Source organism: Cololabis saira, chromosome 15 (assembly GCF_033807715.1).
Source record: "Cololabis saira isolate AMF1-May2022 chromosome 15, fColSai1.1, whole genome shotgun sequence".
Lineage (NCBI taxonomy): Eukaryota > Metazoa > Chordata > Actinopteri > Beloniformes > Belonidae > Cololabis > Cololabis saira.
Window position 1 is genome coordinate 38280245 of NC_084601.1, and position 27998 is coordinate 38308242.

A 27998-nucleotide genomic window follows, 5' to 3' on the forward strand; every position below is an offset into this window, starting at 1 on the left:
AGGTGAGTGGCGGAGAAGAGACAATGGAGGAGCCTGTGATGAAAGTTGTCGGTCCAGTGAAAGGGGAATTTACATTTCTAAAACACCCCGACGGCGCCATTGATAAAGGTAGAGGGATATGTTTTCTTTGTGGAAAGGAATTTGCTTTGTTACCACAGCAACGCTCTTCCCCAAACTAGAGTCGGGGAGAGCACCGCGCGCATGCGCACGTCTGCGACAAAGAGGCTGGCGAATGTTGAATTGCAAAAATAAGAACTTTATTGATCCCACATAGGAGTAATTCATGTTCTATCAGCTATAGAGAACAAGGTAGTGCCCAAAAACAATATATATCCCCCCTCACAAAAATAAGAAAAATAGAGAAACATATTTTCTCATCAACAAAACATATTAAAAAAATTTCAAATAACAAAATAACATATTTGAACCATTTTTCAGACAATAAAATAACTGAAAAAATCTGAAAAATGGTTCAAATATGTTATTTTGTTATTTGAAATTTTTTTAATATGTTTTGTTGATGAGAAAATATGTTTCTCTATTTTTCTTATTTTTGTGAGGGGGAATATATTTTGTTTTTCCAGCGCTACCTATAGCTGATACAACATGAATTACTCATATGTGGGATAATCAATAAAGTTCTTATCTTTGCCATCTGAGAAAATTAAATATATTATATATATATATATATATATATATATATATATATATATATATATATATATATATATATATATATATATATATTATATTTGGTGCCTAACTGTTTCCAAAGTATATTAGTGCGTGTGTGAATGAATAAATGAGACGTAAAATGTAAATTTCTTTGTAGAAAGGCGCTTTATGAAAATAAGTCCATTTACTTGTATTAGTTTACAGAGCAGTCTTGAACATCCAAAATGGCGGCGACGTTGACGTATCGCAGCGGCGCTCGATGGGGCGTCTACGTATATATGTCTATGGTTAGGACTGCATCTGTTAATGCCTGTTAACATAAATAAATAAATTACTTTATAAAGCCACTTTTTTTGTTATATATCAAAGTTTTGATCTGCCACAATAATGTAATGAATTTAAAGGAAAACACCAAGTTGAGGGCTTTTCTCTCTTAAAAAGTGATTAGATTGATTAATTAATAACAGATCTTAATTAATTAATCTCATTTTTTTTAATCGCTTGACAGCACTTGTATAAATATATAGCTTACCGACTGCTCAGAAAATGTCATAGATGGGAATTGAGCTTTTTTCATGGACCTCCATCCCATCCACTGTCAGCTGAGTAGGACGATAGGCGTAATCTTGTCCTGTCTGACGTGAGCAACTGTGATGAATGTACAGCATGTGATACACACACACATATATATCTATATACACACACACACACACACACACACACAGACACACACCACAGGCCTGCCATTTGAACTGCGTGCTAGCGAAACATTTCATATTACACTTTTGACTGAATTTTAGTTTTCTTACACTCAATTGTCTTGTGGTACAAATTTTCCCAAAGTGGTGGCTGTGAGCAATCATCTGTAGTTCCCTCCACACCAACCACACACGGAGAACAGCCACTTTCTCTTTATTACACTCTTGAAGTTTCTTATTCTCTCCCTCGTTTTAGCCTCTTCTGTAATACAATATGAAGGGAATGAATCCAAGCAAACCAAGAGCCATAATTTCACATTGAAGCTCCCTCACTGCAAAAACTAAAAATCTTACCAGGAATATTTGTCTTATTTCTACTTAAAATGTCTCATTTTTAGTCAAAAAATCTCATTACACTTAAAACAAGAGTCATTACCAGAAAAATAACTTATTTGACAATTTCCACCTGTTTCAAGTACATTTTCGCAGCTTTGTCTCTTTCCTTTTTCCAATCAACAAGCTAGAAGTAGTTACTTCTTACAGCAAAGCTTTGTCAGGCCTCCTGGGGATGAAAGAGGAAGCAGAATAAACAGATAATTCACTATGTGGGACTGGTGTCTTATTTATTTTTTAAGAGACATAACCATAAAAGTTACATAACATACCTAAGAGAGAAGTTACAGTACAGGAAATTGTGGCTCTTTCAGACAAATCTTTCCCTGCAAAAACTCAAAATCTTACCAGGAATATTTGTCTTATTTCTAGTTAAAATGGCTCATTTTTAGTCAACAAATCTCATTACACTCAAAACAAGAGTCATTACCAGAAAAATAACTTGTTATTTGACAATTTTCACCTGTTTCAATTACATTTTCTCTTGAAATAAGTAGAAAAATCTGCCAGTGGGACAAGATTTATCTTCTCATTACAAGCAAAAAAAATCTTGTTCCACTGGCAGATTTTTCTACTTATTTTAAGTGAAAATCTACTTGAAACAGGTGAAAATTGTTTTTTTTTTTCCAGTGATGAGTCTTGTTTTAAGTATAATGAGATTTTTTTTGACTAAAAATGAGACATTTTAACTAGAAATAAGACAAATATTCTTGTTAAGATTTTTGAGTTTTTGCAGTGCTGTATTCAAACAAAGGCCATTCATGTATAAATCAGTATTGATGCTTGAATGAATATAATCTATGCATCAACAAATGATGATAACAAATCATTAGGATGAAAACTGTGCTCTACATGCATCTGTCTTTGCCCTGTTGTGTGATTTCTCCTTTTTTCCCTTCATTTTTTCATTTATTTGCTTTTCTTTTCTACCCTCTTCCCTCCTTTTCTCCTTATGGCTTCGTCTCTTCTTCAATAACTCCCTCCTCATCCATCTCTCGTGTGTCTCCTGTCGTCCTCCTCTGCAGGTCCGTCTGCTGTACTGCTCCCTGGAAGAGGCCGAGCTGATTTTCCGGGCGGCGTGGGCGGCGGGTCAGGCGGGGCCGAGTCACATGTGGTTTGCTGTGGGCCCGGCTCTGTCTGGTCTGGGCCTGGAGGGATTGCCCAAAGCGCTGTTTGCCATCAGGCCTCAGGGCTGGAGGGACGAGCCACGCAGGTACGAGCACAGTCAAGTGGCTCTTGGCGTTCAAGGGTTCACGGCTTCTTGGTCTCCACCGAGACTTCTGTGGGTTGTTTGTCATTCAATAGTGAATTATTAATCCATCTAACAAGATAAATTATACTCTATTTCTTCTTGTGAAAGGCATGGTTTGAGTTTGAGTTTGAGTTTGAATATATTTCGATCAGCTATCAAAAAAAAACAAAACAAGAAAGGGTACATAAGTCTGACCGAAAGGGTTAGGGCTGAAGCCAACGAGCTTATAGATGCCCTAACCTTTATACCATCAAATCATAGCATACGTATATATAGTACGCACACATACACATTGATACATTCATGCATCTGCACCCATATACAGTGCACATACTCATATACACATAGATTTTCCCACGTACACACATACCTACCACCTATACATATAAATACACATACACAGCTAATTAGGCCTGTGTTGAAAAGATCGATTCTCCGATTTTAAATCGATTCTCATATAAATTCCTAAAAATCAATTCATATGTCTAAAGATCGATTTAAAAAAAAAAAAACAAACAAAAAAAAACTTTTTTTTTTTTTTTCTTCATCATTACATTACAACTTTTGGTACTTTTTTGTTTATGCCCAAAAAAGGAATAACTGGTGCCATGTTTTTGCCTTTAAATATGTTTAAAGGTATGAAAACATTAACGTTTTCAGTTATAATTGCATAAATTGTCTATATTTCTTTGCTTTATATACTGTCTTGGGGTTACATTTGCATAAAATGCTAAAAACCAAATTTTCAAAAATTAAACAACCAAAATAGACCAAAAATGGAACAAATAATAACGGAATGTGGGAAAAAATAAAACTGATTTCATCCGTCTCTGTTTCCTCCCTGGATCTGTTTGGTAATTCTGACCCACACGATGTTTCTGAAAGCAGTTCTATCAGCATTCTGGGAGCTGATTGGTCCTTACAGCATCATTAGCTGCAAATACTTGCTGTTTAATCTCAATATAATACTAGTAGTAATATGTTGCATAACTACAGTCACATAATTGATGCAACAGCTGAAAAAACAGTTTTATTAACAGTAACCCAAATCAATATCGGATCGAATCGAATTGGATCGAATCAAAGCGTGATAATCGATTCTGAATCTTAAGAATCGGAATCGAATCGATTCTTGACATTTGAATCGATCCCCAGCCCTACAGCTAATACCAAACATAATCAGAATCAGAATCAGAAAAGGGTTTATTTGTTAAGTTTGTTAACACACACAAGGAATGTGTTGTGGTGATTGGTGCAATACAATACAAATATAAAAACAAATATATAAGAGATAAAATAAAATGTATAAACAGTAATGTACAATATGAGGTTTTAAAGTGCCGGATGTGAGTCTGTACAAAAGTTACAGGATTGGAATATTTACGTTAATGTAACGTAGAGTGGGATGGGGGGGCAGTCCGTGGTAGAGAGGGGGGTCCGGGGCCTTGTTGACGAGGACGGCTGCAGACGGGAAAAAACTGTTTTTGTGGCGTGAGGTTTTGGTCCTGATGGACTGCAGCCTCCTGCCATAATACCAGAGATTCAGTTCAATTTCCCCCTAAATTGTGATTATATACCATCATGTCGATACATATCCAGAGTATTGTTTTTAAATTCTTTTTTGAATTGCGCAATATTTTTACTTTCTTTGATGTTGTCAGGTAACTTATTCCACAGCTTCACCCCATGGACAGATACACACATGCTTTTCTGTGTAGTATGTACAATCGGTTGTTTGAAATTCCATCTCCCTCTTAGCTCATATCCTCCTTCTCTATTACTAAACATTTTTTGTATATTACCAGAAAGTAAATTATTTTGTGCTTTATACAACATTTGAGTGGTTTTGTACTCAACCAAATCCCAAAATTTCAGTGCCTGTGATTTTAAAAACAGAGCATTTGTGTGTTCATGATATCATACATTATTTACTATTCTTATTGCTCTCTTTTGCATGTTGTATATTGTAGGGCTGGGTGATATGGACCAAAAGTCATATCTCGATATTTTCTAGCTGAATGGCGATACTCGATATATATCGATATTTTTTCTGTGCCATAATTGGGGTTTCCCCCAAAGCATTATAGCATAGCATCTCTGTTAGCATCTCTGTTAGCTTCAGTTTTTTCTGAGGCAAACCCTTAAAAAAACAGTCAGTTTTAATACAAAGCCTCGTGCCAAATGTCACACAGGTACATTTATTAACAGAGGTCTGCACAATATCAACATGTATAAAACAAATGAAATAAAAATAAACTGCCTTCATATATAGAATAAAAATGCTTCTTGAATAAAATAAAACAAATATTCCTTTCCTGCATAACAATTAAATTAAAATACACTGCAATTAATACAATGTAGACAGTAACAGGCAGACTTTTCCACTGAGGTTGACAGTTGTGCAAATAACAAAACATTTTTGCAAATCTCAAATAAAACATTCAAGTCAATTTGTCACAAAATAAGCTATATCAAAATCATAAAAAATCATGTATTTTTTATTATTTTTTTTAAATCGATATAAACGATATTGTCTCGTACCATATCGCATTTGAAAATATATCGATATATATTAAAATCTCGATATATCGCCCAGCCCTAGTATATTGTCTGTAGGTTGCTTCTGTAGGTGTTCCCCCATAATTCAACACAGTAAGTCACTAGGGTTGCCACCTTTCAGAAATAGAAATAAGGGACGCCCTGATTTCAGCAGCGCAGGAGCCAAAAAAAAAGCCCCAAAACTTCTAAACTGAATAAAAATGTGTTTATTTTATATGAAAAAACAAAATGCTTTGATTTAAAGTTTAAAGTGCTTTAATAGCATTGAACTTGCATGACTGTATAGACAGACAACCATACTAGCAACTGAAATAGCCTCCTATGCCATGTATGTCCACATCAGCCCAGATGTACAATATAGCCTGCAGGTGAAGAATATGGTGTAAAAGTTAATTTATTTCAATAATTCAACTAGAATATGGTGTAAAAGTTAATTTATTTCAATAATTCAACTAGAATATGGTGTAAAGGTTAATTTATTTCAATAATTCAACTAGAATATGGTGTAAAAGTTAATTTATTTCAATAATTCAACTAGAATATGGTGTAAAAGTTAATTTATTTCAATAATTCAACTAGAATATGGTGTAAAAGTTAATTTATTTCAATAATTCAACTAGAATATGGTGTAAAAGTTAATTTATTTCAATAATTCAACTAGAATATGGTGTAAAAGTTAATTTATTTCAATAATTCAACTAGAATATGGTGTAAAAGTTAATTTATTTCAATAATTCAACTAGAATATGGTGTAAAATTTAATGAAAATACAGTAAAAATCGTGTCCCGTATTAGTTCAATATCTTAATTCAAAATCAATACAATATTTTTTTCTCAAATAAAGGACAATTCCGTATTTTACGGGACGGGTGGCAACCCTATAAGTCACATATGGTAAAAACAGTGTACAGTACAGTATTTGCAGTGATTTGTTGTTCAGAATGTGTCTTATTTTGCAAAGAATCCCCAATTAGCCCCATTATCTATTAAAAATTAATAGCTAATACAACACAGGGAATATAGCTAAAACAGGTTTTGAGTGTGTGAGTTTATTGGAGTGGAATATTGAATTCACATTGGTATTCAAGCCCTTCATTTGGTGCAGTGTTCACCAGTGTGAGTCTTTGTGGGTCTCTGCCCTGCGTGTTTCAGATGTTCCCCAGCTCCAACACCCCGGGTTCAAACGTACGGGCCATTACCAGACGTAACAGACCTTGATGGCAACCTGATGGTGATCATTTTATGTCATTCAGGTGTGCTGGAGCAGGGAGGCCTGTGAAATATGCAGGCAAATGGCCCTGGAAGACATGGATTGGGGAACATTGACTTAGTGGATGATAACCATGAATATTTAGCAGCAAAATACATCAAGTCTTCATGGGAATGATTAAGTGTGTCACACCTTTTCTTTCGAAGAGTCTCTCATTTTTCATAATGTTAAACATCAGCTGAGACGGGGGGTCGGTCATGCAGCCATTTCAATATCTATCCAGACAGTTTGTTTTTCTTTTTTCTGCGGACTCATTTTTTTTTCTTTTTTTCTGCGGACTCATGTGGTTTTGGTGCAGTTTGGATTATTTTTTTGAAATGTTAATCTGCAAACCTGCATCTAAACCTGTTGGATTATTTTTTTCTCCACTCAAGAATGTTTTCTTTTTACAAACCTATCTCTCCATCCATGACTACATTTACATGCAGTCAAAATTTGGGTTATTGCTAATATTCCGGTTACTGAAACATTGGGAATATTCCGTTTACATGGTGATTCATCATTTGGGATATCTGGATCAAACCAGCGACGCACGGAGAACATCATGACGCAATTCCTGTCATTTCCGATTCTTCTTCCTGTATCTAAATTCGAAACAAATGCTGCTTCGCGCAACTTTTCGCTCACCTTCTTTTAAATCTCGCTATCCCCGTACTTTCTACCGTCTACAAATGCCAAAATGTTCATATCTTTCCTTACATTTATAAAGTGATTAGTCTCCTCCTCACTCCAAAAGTGTGGCGTGGTGTTGCATTTCCCCGTGTTTATAAGAACTTCATGGACTCAAAAGACCAGGATTCCTTGTGAACAGAACATGCGCAGTAAACAAATTCCTGTTCCGTTTGATGGGGATATTCCGTTTGGCGTTTACATGACCAAATATTCGGGTTTTAAAAGGAGTAACCCAGGGGTCATATTCAGGTTTTTAAAAACCCGAATATGAGCAAATTCGGGTTATTCAAAGGGGTTATTGGTGTTTACTAGGGCTGTTCGATTAATCGATTTTAAATCGTAATCGCGATTATGTAATTAGAACGATGTTAAAACGTGAAAATCGTAAAATCGATTTTTCACTTTAAAATTTTTTTTTTTTTTTTTTTTTACCTTGTCTGCACACATATTAATGATTGATACCATATTAATTATTGATGGAAATACCTCTCAATACCTGCGACAAGTGCCCCATCAGAGAGGCTCTTTAGTGTAGGAGGGGGCGTTGTAACCATGGTGATATACTAACATGCCACCGGGCATCCCTCAAGCCAGATGTGGTAGACCGGCTCGTGTTCCTTGCAAAAAACTTGCAAATGTGAATATCAAATGTAATGACTGACATTACACACCTCTACCTCCTTCATGGGTTGCATTATTATTTAGCATGCAAAGACCCAGTTTAGTTTAATTAGAAAATGTCTTGTTTTATTTAATTGGAAATATAACTTACTGTATGTTTGCAAGTGCTGATTTGCTGATTTTTTTTTTCAGAAATAAAACTTTATATTTTATTATATTTTTTAAAACTTTTTTTCAACTTATTTTACAGATTTTTGCACTTTATTCATTCATTTTTGGTTTAATAAGAGCAAAGTTTGCACTTAAAGCCCAATGGGGCAAATGTTCAATAAAAAAACAGCATATTTGAAATAATTTCTTTGCCTTTTGTCAATTCACAAAATAATCGTAATCGTAATCGAAAATCGGATTTTGAGAGAAAAAAATTGAGATTTTATTTTTGGGCAAAATCGAACAGCCCTAGTGTTTACCTGGCCGTGCAAATTCGGCTTATTGCCAATATCCGGGTTTTAAAAGGATTATTGACTGCATGGAAACGCAGTCCATGATATCTAGTCTCCCCTGCCAGATCCACAACAACATCCCCAGAGCATGATATTACCATCCCCATGTTTGACTGCAAGGACGGTGTAAAAGAGGCTGTGCGTGGCAATGGTTTTCACAAGTTGCTGCTAAATCTTTAAATTTTTGGGGGATTTCACGAGTTGACAGGATTTTGCTTCTCTAGTGTTAGTCAAATGCCGTTTGACAGACCCCTATCAAGTTGTCATCCACCGTTTAGTGATTCATGGCCACTGCCGAGCAGCTCTACCATAAAAGTCTGATGGATGGAGCGCTGCTCTGATTGCTATCCTCCCGTAAGGTTTTACCTAAGAGGAACTCTGGGTTTCATTCATAGTGACCATCAAGAAGAACATATAGCAACAATATTTTCATTACAAAGTCTTGATTCAACATCAATTCTTCTAAAAAAGTTGTTTTTTTTTTTTGTTTTTTTTTTGTTTTTGGTACAATTTACAACAGATATTCGATAAATACAGCGGTAGAAATAACGAATTAACATTATAGCAAGATTGAGAGTGGTTGATGAATGTTGCGCCTCATGTTTACACGTATACATGTTGATTCTAGTTGCTCAATTTAATTTGATTCAAATGTGAACCAATATTTAGTTATTCTGCCTGATGACGTTTTAATGCTGCTTCAGCATGACTGGATTTGAAATTTGATGACTAAAATGATGCAAAGAATTTTATAGACTGTTTTTTTCAAAACTCGGATCTTAAACTTCTTCTGAGCAGGTTGAGCGTTTTGTGTGACGATGGTCATCTTGACAGATTAAAAAAGAACTGTGATACTAGAAATCCAAGCTTTAGAATAAAAAAAAGGTAATAATAATATTAATAAAGATAATCTGACGTACTTTAAAAAACAATTGTGGGTAAAATTAGTAAAAAGGTATTTGTTTTCCGATTAATTTCCTAGCAGCAGTGAGTTCATTGGTTAAAACCTTGTTAAACCTTAGCTTTCCTTGAATACAGTGTACAGAAAAAATAAAAATGTAGTTCCCAGAACACGATAGTTTTTTTACAACATTTATATTAGAATAAATCGCAAGTAACTGCAGGTAAGAGTGCATTCAGGTGGGAGATGAATAAAGTGCTGAGAAAAAGTTGTTCATGATATACGGTAGTCTTGAAAGATAAGGAGTTTTTAAGAGTATCTTAAACTTTGTTATTTTAACACATAAATTAAGCTTTTTAGTTTCCTGAGAAGATGAATAAAGAAAGAAAATAAAGGTAAAAAACAAAAACAAAAAACATTAACACCACTAAACTTAAAGCTGGTCTAGTGGGAGCTGTGACTGGTGAGTGACGTACAACGTCACTTTGTTTGGAAACTGTAAGAACCATCACCTAAATGAAAAATGAATTAAAGGGGACCTATTATGGCATCTAATACCTATTTTAAACAGGCCTTGAATGTCTTAAAAACAAGCTTTTGATTGTTTTGGCTAAATAAATTAGAAATTCAGCCTCTAAACCATGTCTTTATCTTCCCATTCTCTAATCTCATTATCTATGCAGGATTCTGAGTGGGCGGGGCTATGATAATGAGGCACTGTGCTGATTGGCTGCCTGAATGACGCGATACACCGCTACGAAAAAATGGCGGAAGCTCCGGCCGGTGGAGTTAGTTGTGGGCGTGGTTTCACGCATCGGAGGCCAACCGATGTAAATCACATTTTGGTTACGTAACGACGGGAGCAGAATCTTATTGGCTCGTAGATCCACATCACACTGGACGGATCATCCGGGCGGCTGTACAGACACTGCAGAATTTGGTTGCTTTCCTCCTTCTCTGAGTTGGCAGGCTGAGGGGAGACCACTTTATATATGTTAAAGCAAGAAAAAACCTGTTTTTCATAATAGGTCCCCTTTAAGAAAAAGAATCTGTCTATGTGGCTTTATTTACATCAACATTCATTGTTGCTGAAAAGCTGTTGAGTGTAGTTCAACATATTTGCAATCAGTTCAGTCTAGTTTAACTCAAGTCAACCAAACACACCAATCCTATTTGTTTATTTGATAAGGATCCCCATTAGTCTTCATGTGAAGACTATTCTTCCTGGGGGTCCACACAAAGACATACAAAAGATTACAATAATCACAAATCAAAAAGGGTGAAAACATTCACCAGAATTCCTGAAATAATAAGTTAAAACAAAAACAAAAGAAAAGATTAAATAACCAACCAAAAACATCAACATCTTAAGTAACAATATTTGCTACTATCACCAGATCTGTATCAACTTATGAACAAAAATAGTTGCAACAACAAAACCACAAGGTTTTACATAGGAACCATCCCAGCATCCATTCAAATGCAGCTTTTCAACAATAGCTAATAGTTGCAGCTCTTTCAAATCAGCAGTTGCACTCCATATTACTATTAAATGTATAATATACTTACAATTTGCAACATAATCACAATGGATACCTAGGACCGATCATAACTTCCTTCTGAACCACATCCTGCTTCAGTGTCCTTAAAATTTGACGCCTTGATTATTGCAACTAGACATGGGGGGAGATGGTTCCAGTGTTTTTTTCAATGCATTGGTTCTGGGCATAGGCAGAGAAAAGTGATTAGCTAGGACCAGTCTGGTATCATAGCTGTGTCTATTATTTGTTGGTCGCAACTGCATAAGCAAGAAGCCAGGTTTGCGTAAGATACAGATGTTTTTCAAAAACATAATAAGGCTGCATGCTAGTCTATCCTCCACCATCATCCAAGACAGCTCAGCATGCTCTCAACATTGCTGACAGATAGAGCAGCGGAGAGCAAGGCGTGCCGCTCTGTTCTGAGTGAGCTGGAGTTTTACAAGTTCTTATTTCGAGGCAAGGACCAAACTGTTGAGCACTAGTCAAGATGAGACAAGACTACTCCTATGTAGCCCGACATTTGCCTTCTAATGTCAAGCAGACTATCAACAGTGAAACAGTGATGATGAATAAAAATCTACTAACCTATTTAATCCATACTGGCCTGTGCATCAGCCACCGCTGAAATGCAGGTACAGGCAGCCTAACCTGCTCTTTCATGGCTTCAGGCCCCTTGGGAACACTGTGTGTTGGGACTGGAGCATTCAGTCGATGGACTGGACGGAGGACACCGGCAGTAGTAATTACAGTGCACACTTTTTGACACTGCACTTCTGTTTGGCAGTGTACCAGCAGAGCATGAAACCAGTTGTTGCTGTAATGTATTCATTTTAATCCAAGCTGAAAAAGAGTGTGACAGTTGGAAGCTCATCTGAACTCCCTTCACCTTGGTCTTCACCTCAGTGTTTGGGCAGCCCCAAGTCCATCCGCACCTCTATGGAGGTAGATTTGTGTCTTAATTATTCAATCAAAAAAAAGATTGCTTCAATCAAAAAAATATATTTTCAATTAAAAGAAATTCACTTCGAAGTGAAAAAGTGATTTTTTTTTTTTCATTGAAAATATTTTTTTCATTTTGAAGCAACTTCTTTTTTGATTAAATGATAAAGACACAAATGTCCTACCCATAATATGGCTCAAACACAAAAAAACACTACTTCAATCAAAAAAGTTGCTTCAAACAAAATAAACTTCACTTCCAAACCAATTTCCAATCAAAGAAAAACAGTGTTTTTTTGAGTCTCAAATATTTGTTTACATTCAAACACTTTTTTTCATCATTTTCTTTGATTGAAGTAATTTTTTTTTTAATTGAAAATATGTTTTTTGATTGAAGCAATCTTTTTTTTGATTGAATAATTAAGACATAAATCTACCTCCATAAACCTCAGCCCTGTATCACGCTGCACTTCATAAATAGCGTCTACCTCTTTAAGCATTCTGGGAAAGAATTGTCCAAATATTTGATATCATCGGCCGGGTCAGGGCTCCTTTTGTCATTATCAAAAATGTCTAAAATGGCAATGAGAGACCGAGTCAAAAAACAGGCAGGCACAGGTTGAGCTCAGAAAAAGGTTTTATTTTCTCACAAAAAGTGTAAAACTCAAAATACCCAGCAGAAATGGACCCATAAAAGAAGTTGAAGCAGAAAAACTATACTTAAGATAACTAGTAACATAAGAGGACACTAACTTAAAACAACTGAATGAGACAAAGGGAGACTTAAATAGTGACTGATCACCCCACCAAAGAAACAAAGAAAAGTAACAGAAACTAACACGATCAAGCTCATTTCCCCCCATGACATGGTGGTTTAGTCCACTTTGTAGGCAGCCACTAAAAATAACTCAAAATAGAAGAAAAGTAACCATTTATCTAGACATGACAGTGTAGACTAAATGTGCACACTTCACTCAGAATACAGTGTAATGTCATAATGTACAACAAATGTTAAACTCAAAACAAACCAATTGTCCTGTAACCACAAACTTAACAAATACAGCTGTGTTGATAGTAGCTAAGCACCTTTGTGATGGACACAGTCATTCAGAACTCCATCAGCCTGAAAACAAACTGCTGGCAAAGCTCCGCTCCTCAGACGTTGGTCTGTCTTGAGACAAAGATGGGAAACTGGCGGCAGATTAAACAGAATCAGATTTTCTTTTTCCTTGTTTTATCATTCCACAGCTTTTCTCGGCCAATTCTCTACTGCGTCAGCCACGTTAAATGATCCAGGTGTTTCGACCTCTTATTTCGACCAGGTGTTTCGACCACTTATTAAACCAAACACCAGTGTGTCTTGACCAGTGTTTCCGCTAGAAAAAATTGGCACCGGACAATGTGACCGGCAGGGTTTCAATTTACCGGACAAATGTTTGAAATTCCGGTCACATAGGCTATATGAATTTATTGAGGTTAAAAATAAATCATATGCAGTAGTACGATATCAATGCAAGTCATTTAATAGTATTTTTATTGAAAAACAGGGTATTTAAAATAAAATAAGTCCCGTCAATTGACTCGCGAGCGTAACTTCAAAAAATAAATAAATATTGCAGAAGCTTGCGTAGAGTACGCGCAGAAGCTTGCGTAGAGTATGCGTCACCGCGTACCCTACGCCGTAGGCTCTGCGTCGGTGCGACGCGGAACCATAAATCAACGCACACATGGATGTCGGCGCCGCAGCTCCGCTTCCTCCCGGCTCCCGGCACCGAGGCTCGGCATGTCCCTCCGTGGTACTCCCGGGGACTCTAGTCCAGCAGCACCAGTGGGTATTTTCACCGGACATTTTGACCGGAGAGATTATAAAATACCGGACTTCGGCATATTTTACCGGACAAAGTCCGGCAATTACCGGACAACGGAAACCCTGGTCTTGACTGATAATGTGTTCATTGTCATTTCCCATATCTTACAACAATGGCATCAATTAAAATCACGTGACTGATGCAGAGGAGACAGCCTTGCCAAAATCATTCTCTTTGAACTGGGTGACATAGGCTAATGTTAACATTGATACATTACATAAAACACATCACAACTCAGGTTAGCAATGCCTTACTTACTTACAATTTAAACTCAATTTCGACAGCATATTATAGTTGGAGTCTTCCCTCAAAACTAATGGTGGTGTCTGTTGAAGTCAAGTTGTAGTAATGTTTACGTAGCAGGAAAAACTGGCTTCATTCCACCATGAAAGGGGGAGAAGTGATCCCCTCTTCTTGATTATGATTGGCCAAAAACCTCGCTTTTTGCATGTTGCCTTCCACCGAATATGTTTTTCTAGTGAAGAGGATACTAAAGGCTCTGGAACTCTAGACAATGGAAAATTGTGCAGGGAAGGACATTTTGTAATGGGAATGACAGGTAAAAACACATATCATCTGCATAGCAGTGGTATGAAAAACTGTGCGTGTGCATATTCCAGAAAAGTGGTGTATATAGCAAAGAGTAGGACCCCAAACACTGAGCCCTGGGGTGCCCCTGCAATGGGATGAGGATGTTTCTCCATGCTATGACACTTCAAACTAATGTCCAGTGAGAAAGAATCGGAAGCAAGAAGGTGAAATGCCTGAGTCTCCCGTGTTTGATAGTATAGGTAGCCGTTTTTTGTGGGTAACGGTATTGCAGGCGGCTGATAGGAACTTGAGTCTTGAGTTTCCTGGTCCAGAAGGATAAGAACTGCAGACTGACTCTTCATTCTCGCTGCTCTTAGGGCTTTTATCACAGACAGCAGAGCTGTTTCAGTAGAGTCGCCGTTTTTGAAACCAATCTGATTTATATCAACTAACTTTGGACACAAAGGAAAGCAGCCGATATTTCTCTAAACTTGAGCTGTGTTGAATGACTTTTTTTTTTTTGTATTTTTTTTTTTATTAATTTTTTTTTTTTTTTACTGTTACTTAAACTTATTTATTTATTTGGTTGCAGAAAATAAAAAGTACTATAATTTGACCAATTCTATATGAAGTGCTCATTGTATTGATCCGTTTCTATTGCTGCAATCTCATGTTGTTGCAAATGTTTTGGTAGCTTTTTTTCCGAGGTAAATCGACGAGGATTAAATGAGCGCTGGAGAACTGAGCCTTGAAGCTGCTTAACAACCAATCTAATGATTTTACAAATGCATGAGGATCAGTGAGAAGCTAGACATTGTTTTCTTTATCCCAGATAAACAGTTGTTTTTTGTTTGTTTTTTCACATGAACATTCACCACATTTTTTCCACCACCTATTCCATGAATGATGTACTGCATTCTCCGCTGATTTAACCTAATTTACTCAGAATACATAATTAACCTAATTTAACCATAAGGGTTTTCATTTAGGCCAGTCTGATTACATGAGCAAATCCAAGGGTCCTCTTTTTTCTTTATTTATTTCATTATTTTTTTGTAATTATTATTTTATCCACATTTGTCAGCAAGAGACATACAGTCACAGAAAAGTAAAAGACATTCGAACAATCTTGTAAAACAGTTCAATAAACACAGCAAAAACGGTTTTTATATTCATTGTATTATGAAACAAGTTATTTGGCAATTTTATTAAAGTCCATTACCACAGTACAAAGACCTTTTTTATTGCAAAATTTGCAAGGAATCACACTATCGGGACACATTAAAGATCTACTGAGTTTTACGACGTGACCGTGACTTTTTCCATAATTGCATACATTGCCTCCGCAGCTTGACAAGCATCATTTCAAATGCATTTTATTTCTGTACTCGTGATATTTGTGCGCAAATGAGCAACCCACTTGGCACGTCCATGCAGAACGCCTCAATTCACTGTGAAACACGGATGCTGTGTAACAAAGCACAGCCAGTGTACTTAAATGGATATGAGTAACACATGCAAGCTCCTATGAATATTTGATTAAGCCCATCTCCTTCTCCAATGAAGGGTTTCGCTTCACACGGAACAGAATTCATGATTTATTCCTCGTGAGACTAATAATGCAATCTATCCCATGATACACAGGGATACACATTGTACTAGCCACTGCACTCCTACTGTATAGGCAAGGCGAGTTCATTTGTATTGCACATTTCTGGTACAAGACAATTCAAAGTGCTTTACATATTTATTTATTTTTAAATGCATTAAAAACTTTAAAAGTTTAAAAGCATAAGCAGTGTTCATGCACACTGCCATATGGGTTTTGCACATTTGTTTGTTTGTTTGAATTGTTTATTTCGAACATATAGAGGAAAAATATAACATTTTAAAACAAATTCAAAACATACAGAAAAAAAAACAACAAAAACGTATCGCAAACAGGAAAAAAAAAACAGTGTCCGAAAAGGAGCAGGTAGAAGTAAAACTTATTTAACCCTGCCCCTTTGTTTCCTCTATTATAAATTAAACATAAATATTAATAATAAATAGCTGCTAATTTACCTATTAGGCTACAGATTTTCCCATTGGTTGAGCCTTTGCACCTAACCAGCTAACAAACACAATCTTTCCTTAACATAACTCCTCCTCAATCAAATAACTTCCCAGAATTTCCTTTTTGTACTGCTTTTTTAATTGATTTATATTTGTACATTGCTTCAACCCATCACCCAACCCATTCCCTAGATCAGGGGTCGGCAACCCAACATGTTGAAAGAGCCATATTGGACCAAAAACACAAAAAACAAATATGTCTGGAGCCGCAAAAAATGAAAAGTCTCGTATAAGCCTTAGAATGAAGGCAACACATCCTGCATGTATCTATATTAGTTATAACTGGGGGAAGTTTTTTTTTCATTATGCACTTCGAGAAAAAAGTTGAAATGTCGAGAAAAAAGTCGAAATGTTGAGAAAAAAGACGAAATGTTGAGAAAAAAGATGAAATGTCGAGAAAAAAGTTGAAATGTCAAGATTAATGTTGAAGTACAATCTCAAGAAAAAAGTCGAAATGTTGAGAAAAAAGTCGAAATGTCGAGGAAAAAGTTGAAATGTCGAGAAAAAAGTCAAAATTTCGTGAAAAAAGTCGAAATGTTGAGAAAAAAGTCGAAATGTTGAGATAAAAGTCAAAATTTCGAGAAAAAAGTCGAAATGTCAACATTAGAAAGGAAAAAGGAAGAAAAAAGAGAAAAAAAGGAAAAAAAGAAAAACAGAAAAAAAGAAAAGAAGAAAAAAAGAAAAAAAAAAGGTCAAACATTTTTGAAAAAGCTCCAGGAGCCACTAGGGCGGCGCTAAAGAGCCGCATGCGGCTCTAGAGCCACGGGTTGCCGACCCCTGACCTAGATCCACTCCAACAACTGAGATACACATGCTTTTCCTTTTAGAATGAACACATTGTTTTTTGAAGTTACATTTTCCTCTTAATTTATAACCCCCCTCCCTGTCACAAAACATTTTCTGTAAATTGCCTGGAAGTGAATCAGTTCTCGCTTTGAATATGATTTGTAGAGTTTTTAGTCTGACAATGTCCCAGAATTTCAACACATGCGACTTTAAAAACAGTGTGTTTGTGTGATCATATAACCCACATTTTACGTGGGTAAAGTGGTGATAATGTGATTTTTCATGTTTTCTGACCGATCTGTGTTATTATGGTGACATTTCTCCTTAGATGTGACCTGTGGCTCAAGAAACAAGATAAGGTTATGTAGTATTTTTATGAACAATTGGCTTTCAACATGCTGAGAACTCCACAGTGGCTCTCTGTAATGTCGTAGAGGTAGAGACTGGACGTTGACAACTTTGCAGCAAGGACCGGGTGTGTTTTCCATCATGATGGAGCTAATACTTGGTAAACATTTTGGTTCTGTTTCCAAGATGTCACCAAATAAATGTGATTGTGGTTGTGATGGAAAACTGACCAACCGTGGCTCAGTGGGTGCAGCTGGTTTTTACGGGCCAGCAACAAAGCCAGGGGATTTGGATTTGTTTGTTTGTTGGTGCTGAATGCTAGAAACTAGTAATTATGAACTGCAAATAGTGCAAACTGTCCGTGCTGTGTTGGAATCCAGCATGTGTGCATTTTAGCCGTCACTGTTTCAAAGTCTCACGCTAGAGAGCAAAAACGGAAGAAATAAACCAAAGAAATAAAAATTGTCAAATGTGTTTCACACATACAAAAAAACCCTCAGTATCACTGACATGCCAGGAAAGCTTTGATTTACACAGCTTGGTAGCCACAAGATGGTTTTTTTTGACACGATCTTTAGCTTTCTAATTTCTTGGCTGCTGACTTTTTCCAACTTAGTTGATAAAGTGAATGACTGAAGACAAACGGCGAGATTACAAAGCAGCAGGTAATGAGGGAACTATTTACCAAACAGAGATGTTATGTAAAAACTCTATCTAAAACTAAATACAAAAAGACCAAAAAAGATAAACCGACATAGCAACACGGAGCTATCCTTTACCTCTGACGTACAGGAACATTTAGCCGTCATCATGGCCAGTTTTCTAATAACCTAATAGCTGTCACATCAGAACGCCTCCTAGAATTCAACCAGTCATGAAAACACGAGCCACAATTGGTGAATTTCAGGAGGGAACATTTCCTTGTGATTCCAGCTCATTGTCATTCTGGGATAATTACAGATCTTGGGAGTTATACTTGGTCCAAAGCTATTGCAGAAGTACCAGATATTAAAATGAGATGACAGGAAATTAAGAGAACTCTGGGCACTATGGGTTGAATAGGTTGGATTTGATTTTGGATCTTTATAGATCTATAGCAGGGGTCGGCAACCCGCGGCTCCAGAGCCGCCCTAGTGGCTCCTGGAGCTTTTTCAAAAATGTTTGACCTTTTTTTCCCTTTTTTTCTTCTTTTTCTCTTTTTTTCCCTTTTTTTTCTTTTTTTTCCTTTTTTTTCTTTTTTCCTTTTTAATCTCGACATTTTGACTTTTTTTCTCGACATTTCGACTTTTTTCTCGAAATTTTGACTTTTTCTCGACATTTCGACTTTTTTTTCGACATTTCGACTTTTTTCTCGACATTTCGACTTTTTTCTTGAAGTGCATAATGAAAAAAAAAAAATCTTCCCCCAGTTATAACTAATATAGAAACATGCAGCATGTGTTGTCTTCATCCTAAAGGCTGAAATATGGTTCTGCATCAAAACGACGCTGTGCCGGGGGCACGGTGGCGCAGCTGGTAGTGCAGCGGTCTCACAGCAAGAAGGTCCTGGGTTCGATTCCCGCCGGGGGACGCTGTGGGTGCTGAAGTGCGTGTTAGTTCCCCCATGACTTCAGTGCCCACACCATGGGTGGGGTTGGCGAAAGGATCTTTCTGTGTGGAGTTTGTATGTTCTCCCCGTGTTCCCCTGGGTAGCTAATGGGAGCTACCCTCACAAAAACATGCACACAGTCCTGGGCTACACATGCCCCCTCTGGCCAACCGGGGAACAGATGGGGTGGGGAGGATCCGGCCGGAATAACGTGATCCTTCCACGCGCTACGTTCGGCCGGAGAAGCCCCACCCTGTCTGGTGAAAAGATGCGGCCTGCTCACTCCTCAGGTTAAGGAGGAGACCTGAGCTCCCGGGGTTGGTAGAGGATGGCAATGCCCAGGACTGTCAGTAGGTAGGAGCACGGGGTGGTAAAAATGGGAAAAAAAACCGGGATAAAAATATTAAAAAAAAAAAAAAAAAACGACGCTGTGCCTACGGCGTGTGGTTTGGGTCGACGCAGACGACACGCCGTCACCTGCGCCGTCACTGACGTGCACCTCCCGAAAATTGTAATTATGCGTCGAGGCGACGCAGACCACACGCAGATGGAGAGGGCTGTGATTGGTTCGCTTGGAAGCAACGCATTTCCGGTTTCCGGTTTGAAGCAGTCGTGAACTTTCAGGGCTCTTTTCTTCGTTTATATGTGATTTTTTTTTTGTTTTGTTTTTTTGCACAATAGTTGTCCTAATCTTTTTGATTTACTGTGACTGGAAAAAGTCGGATAAACCATTCAGAAAAAGATCGCTAACTAGCGGTCACGGGGGGTACTGCACCGCGACCAAATGAAGAGACGGAGAAGTCCGAAGGGTTCACGACGGCGTCACGGCTGCGGCGTGTGCTCTGTGTTGGTTTGACGCAGAACCTTAATTCAGCCTTAAGGCTTATACAAGACTTTTCATTTTTTGCGGCTCCAGACATATTTGTTTTTTGTGTTTTTGGTCCAATATGGCTCTTTCAACATTTTGGGTTGCCGACCCCTGATCTATAACATCTTGAAAAGCTACAGATCCTGACTTCACAAAATGAACATGAAAGATCCATTTTCCAGTTATATTTGCGTGACCCAGCAGGATATGACATAATGTTGAGAAAAACACTTCACACATCTAACTGTTACCACTCTCAAGACTTTTAGGCTGGCTGGAGTTTGGATATTTGGGGCTTGTCCTTTCAAGCTTACACAATAATACTAAACTATCCCCTATATATATATATATATATATATATATATATATATATATATATAGCAACAAGGTAGCTGCACTCACAAGATAAGACATACAGCAGCTTCAGCCGCTAATCTAAGTTTGAGCTTTTGTAAGGAGTGCTTTTTTTAAGGTCTTATTTACAAGGTTTATAATGAAGAGGTCTGGGTAAAAGTAGGTTCTCCCTCGGCAGGTGCTGTTTTTAATTAAGATGTTTCTCGCTGGTTAAAAACTGAGGTTATGCACGGGTCAGTCGTAGTGAGAGCAATGATTAAGAAACACATTTAGTTTTCCACGCACAGCTGACTTTAATGCTGTGGTTCATCTGTGTCATTTATATGAAGGCTTTTAATGCCTGTTGTGTATGTTCACCATGGATTATTGGATACCGATGGGCACGAGGGATACACCATGTGTCCTCTAAAGTTGTACGGTAAAATATTTTAAATTAATCTGGCACAGTGATTGCTGCCTCTGTGGGGCAGTAGAAGTTGCTGCAATGTTTCATGGCTGCTGCTGCGGTTGAGGTCTTCATAGGACCTGTAAAAACAAACGCACACACACGCGCACAACGGAAAACTGCTCATCCAAGTCAAATGTAAAACCAAATTATCCTTACCTCGTTAGCTTATTCAGCATGCCATAACGTAACATGCTAAATTAGATTTTCATTTATATCCCTTTTCCTGTAAAATCAATCATGGTTTGAGGAGAACTTGTACAAAGCAGCTCCATCTGTCACGCAGAGAGCTCAGCCAGCAGTGAAAGAGTGACGGAATGACCAGAGAAGAAGCTGAATCACTGTTGTTCTTCATGTCACTTTTCCATTGCCTGCTTTTTATTTGTTCATTTTACCTCTTCAGTTTTAATCTCCTTTGGATCATTTCGTCCGTCTTTCAGGACATTTTCTATTTTATTTGGGATCATTTTGCACCTGATGATTATTCATTTACACGTTTTTCGTTCCTCTGAGTTCCTTTGTTGGGTTTTTTTTCCCGCACCCTTCTCCATCCCATCCAACAGCGCTTTTCTGTGTTAAAAGGAACCCTGGCTATTAAGACATGTAGGTCTTAAAAGATAAATGTTGGTATCAATTATAACAATGTGATATAAAAAACCTTTTTGATGTCTTCGTTTTTATAAAATTTGAAAATATAATCTAACTCGTAGGTCGCCATTGTTGTTTACATTCTGGGTAGTGACGTCAGACGGTGGCTCCTGCTAACCCCCGTCCACTGTTTTGACACCCAGAAACAGATGAAAACACAGCTAAACAGGTGACGCCGCACCAGAAACACAGAAATGCCGCACCATAAAGCATGAACTATAAAAACACCATAAAACTCAGATAGACTAACAGACCACACGTTTCAACTAGCAGATAGCCGATGCTACAATAAAAACCCCAGCCAGATCTGGCGTCATTAAGTTAAATAAAGATGTTCTTGCCTATTTGACGCGAAGTCTGCGCCTCCGGTTTCGTCAAAGTCCCGGGCCAGTCCACTCAGCCTCTGGTCTGTCATCAAACGGTGGACCCGTCACCCAGCACCAAAGCCGGTTTTAGGGGGCGGCAGGGGTGGGCTATGCTCACCGGCGTCTCCATCCCGGCGGTGGCGAGAGCGGAGAGTGGAGAACGGTGCGCTGCAGGCTCTAGACAGCTGGCCCGGGACTTTGACGAAACGGGAGGCGCAGACTTCACGTCAAATAGGCAAGAACATCTTTATTTAATTTAATGACGCCAGATCTGGCTGGGGTTTTTATTGTAGCATCGGCTATCTGCTAGTTGAAACGTGTGGTCGGTTAGTCTGTCTGAGTTTTATGGTGTTTTTATAGTTCATGCTTTATGGTGCTGTACTTTTTTTATTTTTTTTTTTTACTTTTTTGTAGGTGCGCCGTCACCTTAATGTTTAGCTGTGTTTTGATCTGTGTTTCTGGTGCGCCGTCACCTGTTTAGCTGTGTTTCCATCTGTTTCTGGGTGTCAAAACAGTGGACGGGGGTTAGCAGGAGCCACCGTCTGACGTCACTACCCAGAATGTAAACAACAATGGCGACCTACGAGTTAAATTTATATTTTCAAATTTTATAAAAACGAAGACATCAAAAAGGTTTTTTTATATCACATTGTTATAATTGATACCAACATTTATCTTTTAAGACCTACATGTCTTAATAGCCAGGGTTCCTTTTAAAGTCTGTTCATCATGTGTTTCTTTTTGTGTTTTCGTTTTTTTGTATGTGTGTTTGTATGCATGGTCTATCACTGGTTATCTTCCATGTGGCTGACTTGCATCCATTTCTGCTTCTGTTATATCTTTTTGCCTGTTTTACATTCTCTGTACATATTTATCTCTTTTTGATCCATTTTGCTTCTTTTCCTTTGTGGCCAATATGTGGCCTTTTTGCAGCCCTTGCTTTTAGTGTTTTGTCACACACACACGTATACAAACACACCCTGGCTGTTTTATTGACTTGCTTGTAAGAAAACGCTCTGGATCAAGACCCGGGGACTTCAGGGCTTCTGGCCGTGTGCCCGGTAGGGCTGTTGAGTAATCCATCCACTGGCACGTTACAACATCAAAAGTGACAAGAGAACACCCTGCTTTTTCTTTTGTGGACACCGACGGAACAGAGGACACATTTGTAAATACATTCTCAAGTGTGCCTGAGCTTTTGAACCCCTCACCCCCCAACAATCCCTACTTACTTCATGTCCTGCACCATCAACTCATTTGATTTCACAGTTTAGGAAGAGTTTAGGAAGTAAAACGCCTTAAAAATGTTTCAAAAACTGAAGATCAACTACATTTCTTACCTGTTGATGTTTCCTCAGCAGAACAATCAGAGACTCAGTCATCAGTTTTTTATTTAGCGTGACAAATCTTACATCCGGTAAAAAAAAATAAGTGAACATGTTGTTGTTTTAACATAGTGAGTATGGGATCACATTAGGAATGGGTGATATTTTACCGTTCACGATATACCGTCAAAAAAATTCCCCACGGTAAGAAATTGGCATCTCGCGGTAAAAACGATAAAGGAAGGAAGGAAGATGAAAGAAAGAAAGAAAGAAATGAGCCAGGAAGAAAGAAAGAAATGAGCCAGAAAGAAAGAAAGAAAGAAAGAAAGAAAGAAAGAAAGAAAGAAAGAAAGAAAGAAAGAAAGAAAGAAATGAGCAAGGAAGAAAGAAAGAAAGAAAGAAAGAAATGAGCAAGGAAGAAAGAAAGAAAGAAAGAAAGAAAGAAAGAAAGAAAGAAAGAAAGAAAGAAAGAAAGAAAGAAAGAAAGAAAGAAAGAAAGAAAGAAAGAAAGAAAGAAAGAAAGAAAGAAAGAAAGAAAGAAAGAAAGAAAGAAAGAAAGAAAGAAAGAAAGAAAGAAAGAAAGAAAGAAAGAAAGAAAGAAAGAAAGAGAAAGAAAGAAATGAGCAAGAAAGAAAGAAATGAGCAAGAAAGAAAGAAATGAGCAAGAAAGAAAGAAAGAAAGAAATGAGCAAGAAAGAAAGAAAGAAAGAAAGAAATGAGCGAGGAAGGAAGAAAGAAATGAGCGAGGAAGGAAGAAAGAAATGAGCGAGGAAGGAAGAAAGAAATGAGCGAGGAAGGAAGAAAGAAATGAGCCAGAAAGAAAGAAATGAGCCAGAAAGAAAGAAAGAAAGAAATGAGCGAGGAAGAAAGAAAGAAAGAAAGAAATGAGCCAGAAAGAAAGAAAGAAAGAAAGAAATGAGCGAGGAAGAAAGAAAGAAATGAGCGAGGAAGGAAGAAATAAAGAAAGAAAGAAATGAGCCAGAAAGAAAGAAAGAAAGAAAGAAAGAAAGAAAGAAAGAAATGAGCCAGAAAGAAAGAAAGAAAGAGAGAAAGAAATGAGCCAGAAAGAAAGAAAGAAAGAAATGAGCCTGAAAGAAAGAAAGAAAGAAAGAAAGAAAGAAACGAGCCAGAAAGAAATGAGCCAGAAAGAAAGAAAGAAAGAAAGAAAGAAATGAGCCTGAAATAAATAAAGAAAGAAATAAATGATGATGAGATAGATTTATAGTTACAAAGATGGAGTTGAATTAGTATTTTTTTAATCGTCATTTTTATCGTTATCGGGATAAATGCCAGAAATTATCGTGATACATTTTTTAGTCCATACCGCCCATCCCTAGATCACATTTGACTTATAGCCAAATCAAGAAGGATTTATGTGTTCCAGATAGTAGTGATGTCCCGCTCCGATCACAGGATAAGAAATCAGGGCCGATCACATGATTTCTGAATGATCTGGATCGGGTGAAACTGATCGGATTTGAAAATGTTTATTTCACTAAATTACATTATTTAATTATAATAATAATTATATATTATTATATATATTACCTATTCATTGTCTATCAATACGTTTAACCGTTACCAGTTAGAGTTTATGTCACGTGGGCAGTAGGCATAACCTTCCAGCCAGAGTAGCAGTTCTAGCGAGTGAGCTGACGTCAGTGTTGCCAATTTAGTGACTTTTGTCCTTTTCTCCCTGGACTAAAACGACCCTGGACCTGCGATAATTCTGAAATTACACCCCGACATATGTATTCAGTTCTATGCATCTGTGCTGGATAAGTGAAGTCTGTGTTTTACCGTGATTTAAAGTAATTGATCCCTGAAGATGTCGAGACCTTGCATTTTATGAAACAATTGCCTTTTATTAAACATTACGTTTTGAAAACCTAGTGAATAGCATCTGATTAGATGCTCAAGAGTTAGATTTCAGTGACGGCACGTGACCTTTGGACTAGTGACACAATCAGAAAATAGCGTATCAGTCTGTTTTAAGTTACTACGGGAACACTAAATTTAACAGTAATCATAATCGGGTCAGGGGCTTTCGTTGACGCTGTCAGAAAGTTATTTCTGTGTGCTGCAGCCACTTGTTTCTTTATCTCATTTTCATTTTTCTGCTGATCTGGACATCATGTTTCATAAGTCTCAGTGTGAAGCTTGGTTGATTTCTTTCTGTATGTCTATCAGCTAAAAATATACTTTACAAATCACAGACATGGCACATTCGGATGGGATTAAAAACACAGACTTCCTTTTGTGATTATTACAAATCACTGCAGGTCGCCAGATAATTTTGAATTAAGATAAGTTTTCAGATCCCACAAGCTACTTTCTGGCCTATAGCGAGGACAAAGAAGGTGGATTGGAATAGTGACATAAAAAAAAAAAATCAACAAAAGATTTGTAGTTTAAACATATTTGGTGATTTTTTTATTTTTTATTTTATTAGTTTGCACACAATAAAAGTAACACTTGAAATCAAAATAGTAAAACAAATGTGACAGGAGGGGTCAAAAAGCCAACAGGCTTATGCAGCGAAACCTCCCCTCAATTTAGGAAGTAAACAGTAATTAAAAAAAAACAAAAACAAGAAAACACAACAAGAAGAAAACTATAAACAAAAATCAAAGAAGGTTAGACTACATAATTACAGATCATCAACGCACACACACAAAAAAAACAACAGCAAAAAAAATCAACAAGAAAGCTTGTGACATTTTTTAAATGTGAATTAAATGAGATGATACATTTATTTAAAAAAAAAACTCTAGAAAAACAGAGCTTTTGATAATGTGAGATTTGGAGTTCCATATCTGTACACCACGATATCTGAGGGGAATACTGGCCGTGTTTAGTTTTATAAAAAGGAATAGATACTCCTTTAAAAAAAAAAATCTATCCCGAAACTTCATCCCGCTCTTTGGCCAAGTCAATTAAAATGATATAGAAATTTAAAGCCACAGTTATCTTCATTACTGACGAGTTGGAAACACTCGCTGAAGTAAACACACAGTAGAGCAAACTTGTCAGCAAGCAGGTTCTCTGCCCTTCAGAAATGTCTGCCCTTTAGAAATATTTCAAATTGGACACAAAAATGCAATGCTACAGAAAATTCTAGTGTTTGCAATTTGGAAATCGTTTTTTATTCTTCTTTCTTTCTTTTTTTGTGGACTGAAGTCTGAAATCAGGACTCTATCTGCAGATCCTTAAAATAAAATGGCTTAGATTCAGAGTCGGTAGCAGAAAAATGCGATCGGGACATCCTTGCTAGACAGCTTACACAGTACTCGAGTTGTAAAAAGAAATCAGGGGGGATGGTGGATTTTATCATATGGGGACAGATAATTTGTGCTGATTACAAATAATATAATATATTACAAATAATAGCAGTGACCAAAACACCTGCAGAAATACTGCAGGAATGACATAGCAGCAGTTAAATGCAGCCTTCTGTAAGCTTTAAATATCCACTGGGCTTACATCAAATACATCAAAACACAACAATAAAAAACACTTTTCTGAACTTATCAATATGACTCTGTCCTTCACAGGATAAGTAACATGGATCACTGCAAAAACTCAAAATCTTATCAAGAATATTTGTCCTATTTTGTAGTTAAAATGTCTAATTTTAGTAAAAAGAAATCTCATTACACTTAAAACAAGACTCATCACTGGAAAAAACAACAATTTTCATCTGTTTCAAGTAGATTTTCACTTGAAATAAGTAGAAAAATCTGCCAGTGGAACAATATTTTTTTTTTTCTTGTAATGAGAAGATAAATATTGTCCCACTGGCAGATTTTCCTACTTATTTCAAGTGAAAATTTACTTGAAACAGGTGAAAATTGTCAAATAAGTTATTTTTCTGGTGTTATTTTTCTGGTGATGACTCTAAATATTGAAATAGCAGTAAAACCACATTCATTGATGAAATGACATAAGGGATGGAAAGGGGGGTTGGCAGTTTTACAGGGGGGGTGCCATCCTCTCATCCCGCCTCAACTCCAGTACTGAGCTTACAGTACCTGGCTGAGCTGGTGCTCCATGTCTGCCTCATGCAGCCGGACTAAGTTTGAGTCTTTCCCATCACTTCCTGCCTGATTGCTACCAAAAAATTAAAACAAAGAAAAAAAAAGCTGTGCATTTCATAAATGGCCTCTTGCTGAGTCAAAGCTTCCTGTAGACCAAAGAGAGGTCTATAATTAGTATCTGGAAACAGATATAAAAAGATTCAGATAGTATTTATTTATTTATTTGGCGCAAGAACAAATTTAGACACTTTATATTCAGTGTTGTATTGATGTGTTTTGTGCTTGATTTAGCCCATCTCCATCAGCTGCTTTATTTATCATCACCGTGGTATTCATTATCTGCTTTATATCAGCAGTAGTAAAACACTTCAATTTGTGATTTATACTTTGAAAGCTTTTTAATTGACCACTTTGCTTATATCTCCTGGTACTGCATTTACGCATTTATAATAGTTAATGCCTTCAAACTCAGTTTTCATACCTTCAGAAGAGACCGGCATAGTTTTCCTGATGTTTCTTTTCTACACAATAGATCTGATCCACTTTGATTACATGCTGATTGCTCTATTTCATATCAGTTGTGTTGGTGTATAAAGGTAAAATCCTAAAATATGTCATTATATCAATACATTTGAACCCACCTATATGGTTTGTTATTGTTTAATCAAGTAGTGTTTTTGGAGCTACCTGAAGGAC

The 27998-nt window shown here is 37.0% G+C and overlaps 1 protein-coding gene across 1 annotated transcript in view; it reads left to right on the forward strand.

Moving 5' to 3' along the window:
* Positions 1 to 27998, forward strand: part of LOC133460922 (glutamate receptor ionotropic, NMDA 2D-like) — a 254791-nt gene that overhangs the window by 19740 nt on the left and 207053 nt on the right. The window contains exons 2-4 of the mRNA XM_061741634.1: positions 2792 to 3007; positions 14193 to 14220; positions 18311 to 18337. Of these exons, the coding sequence (XP_061597618.1) occupies positions 2792 to 3007; positions 14193 to 14220; positions 18311 to 18337 (271 nt within the window). The remainder of the gene's footprint in view (positions 1 to 2791; positions 3008 to 14192; positions 14221 to 18310; positions 18338 to 27998) is intronic.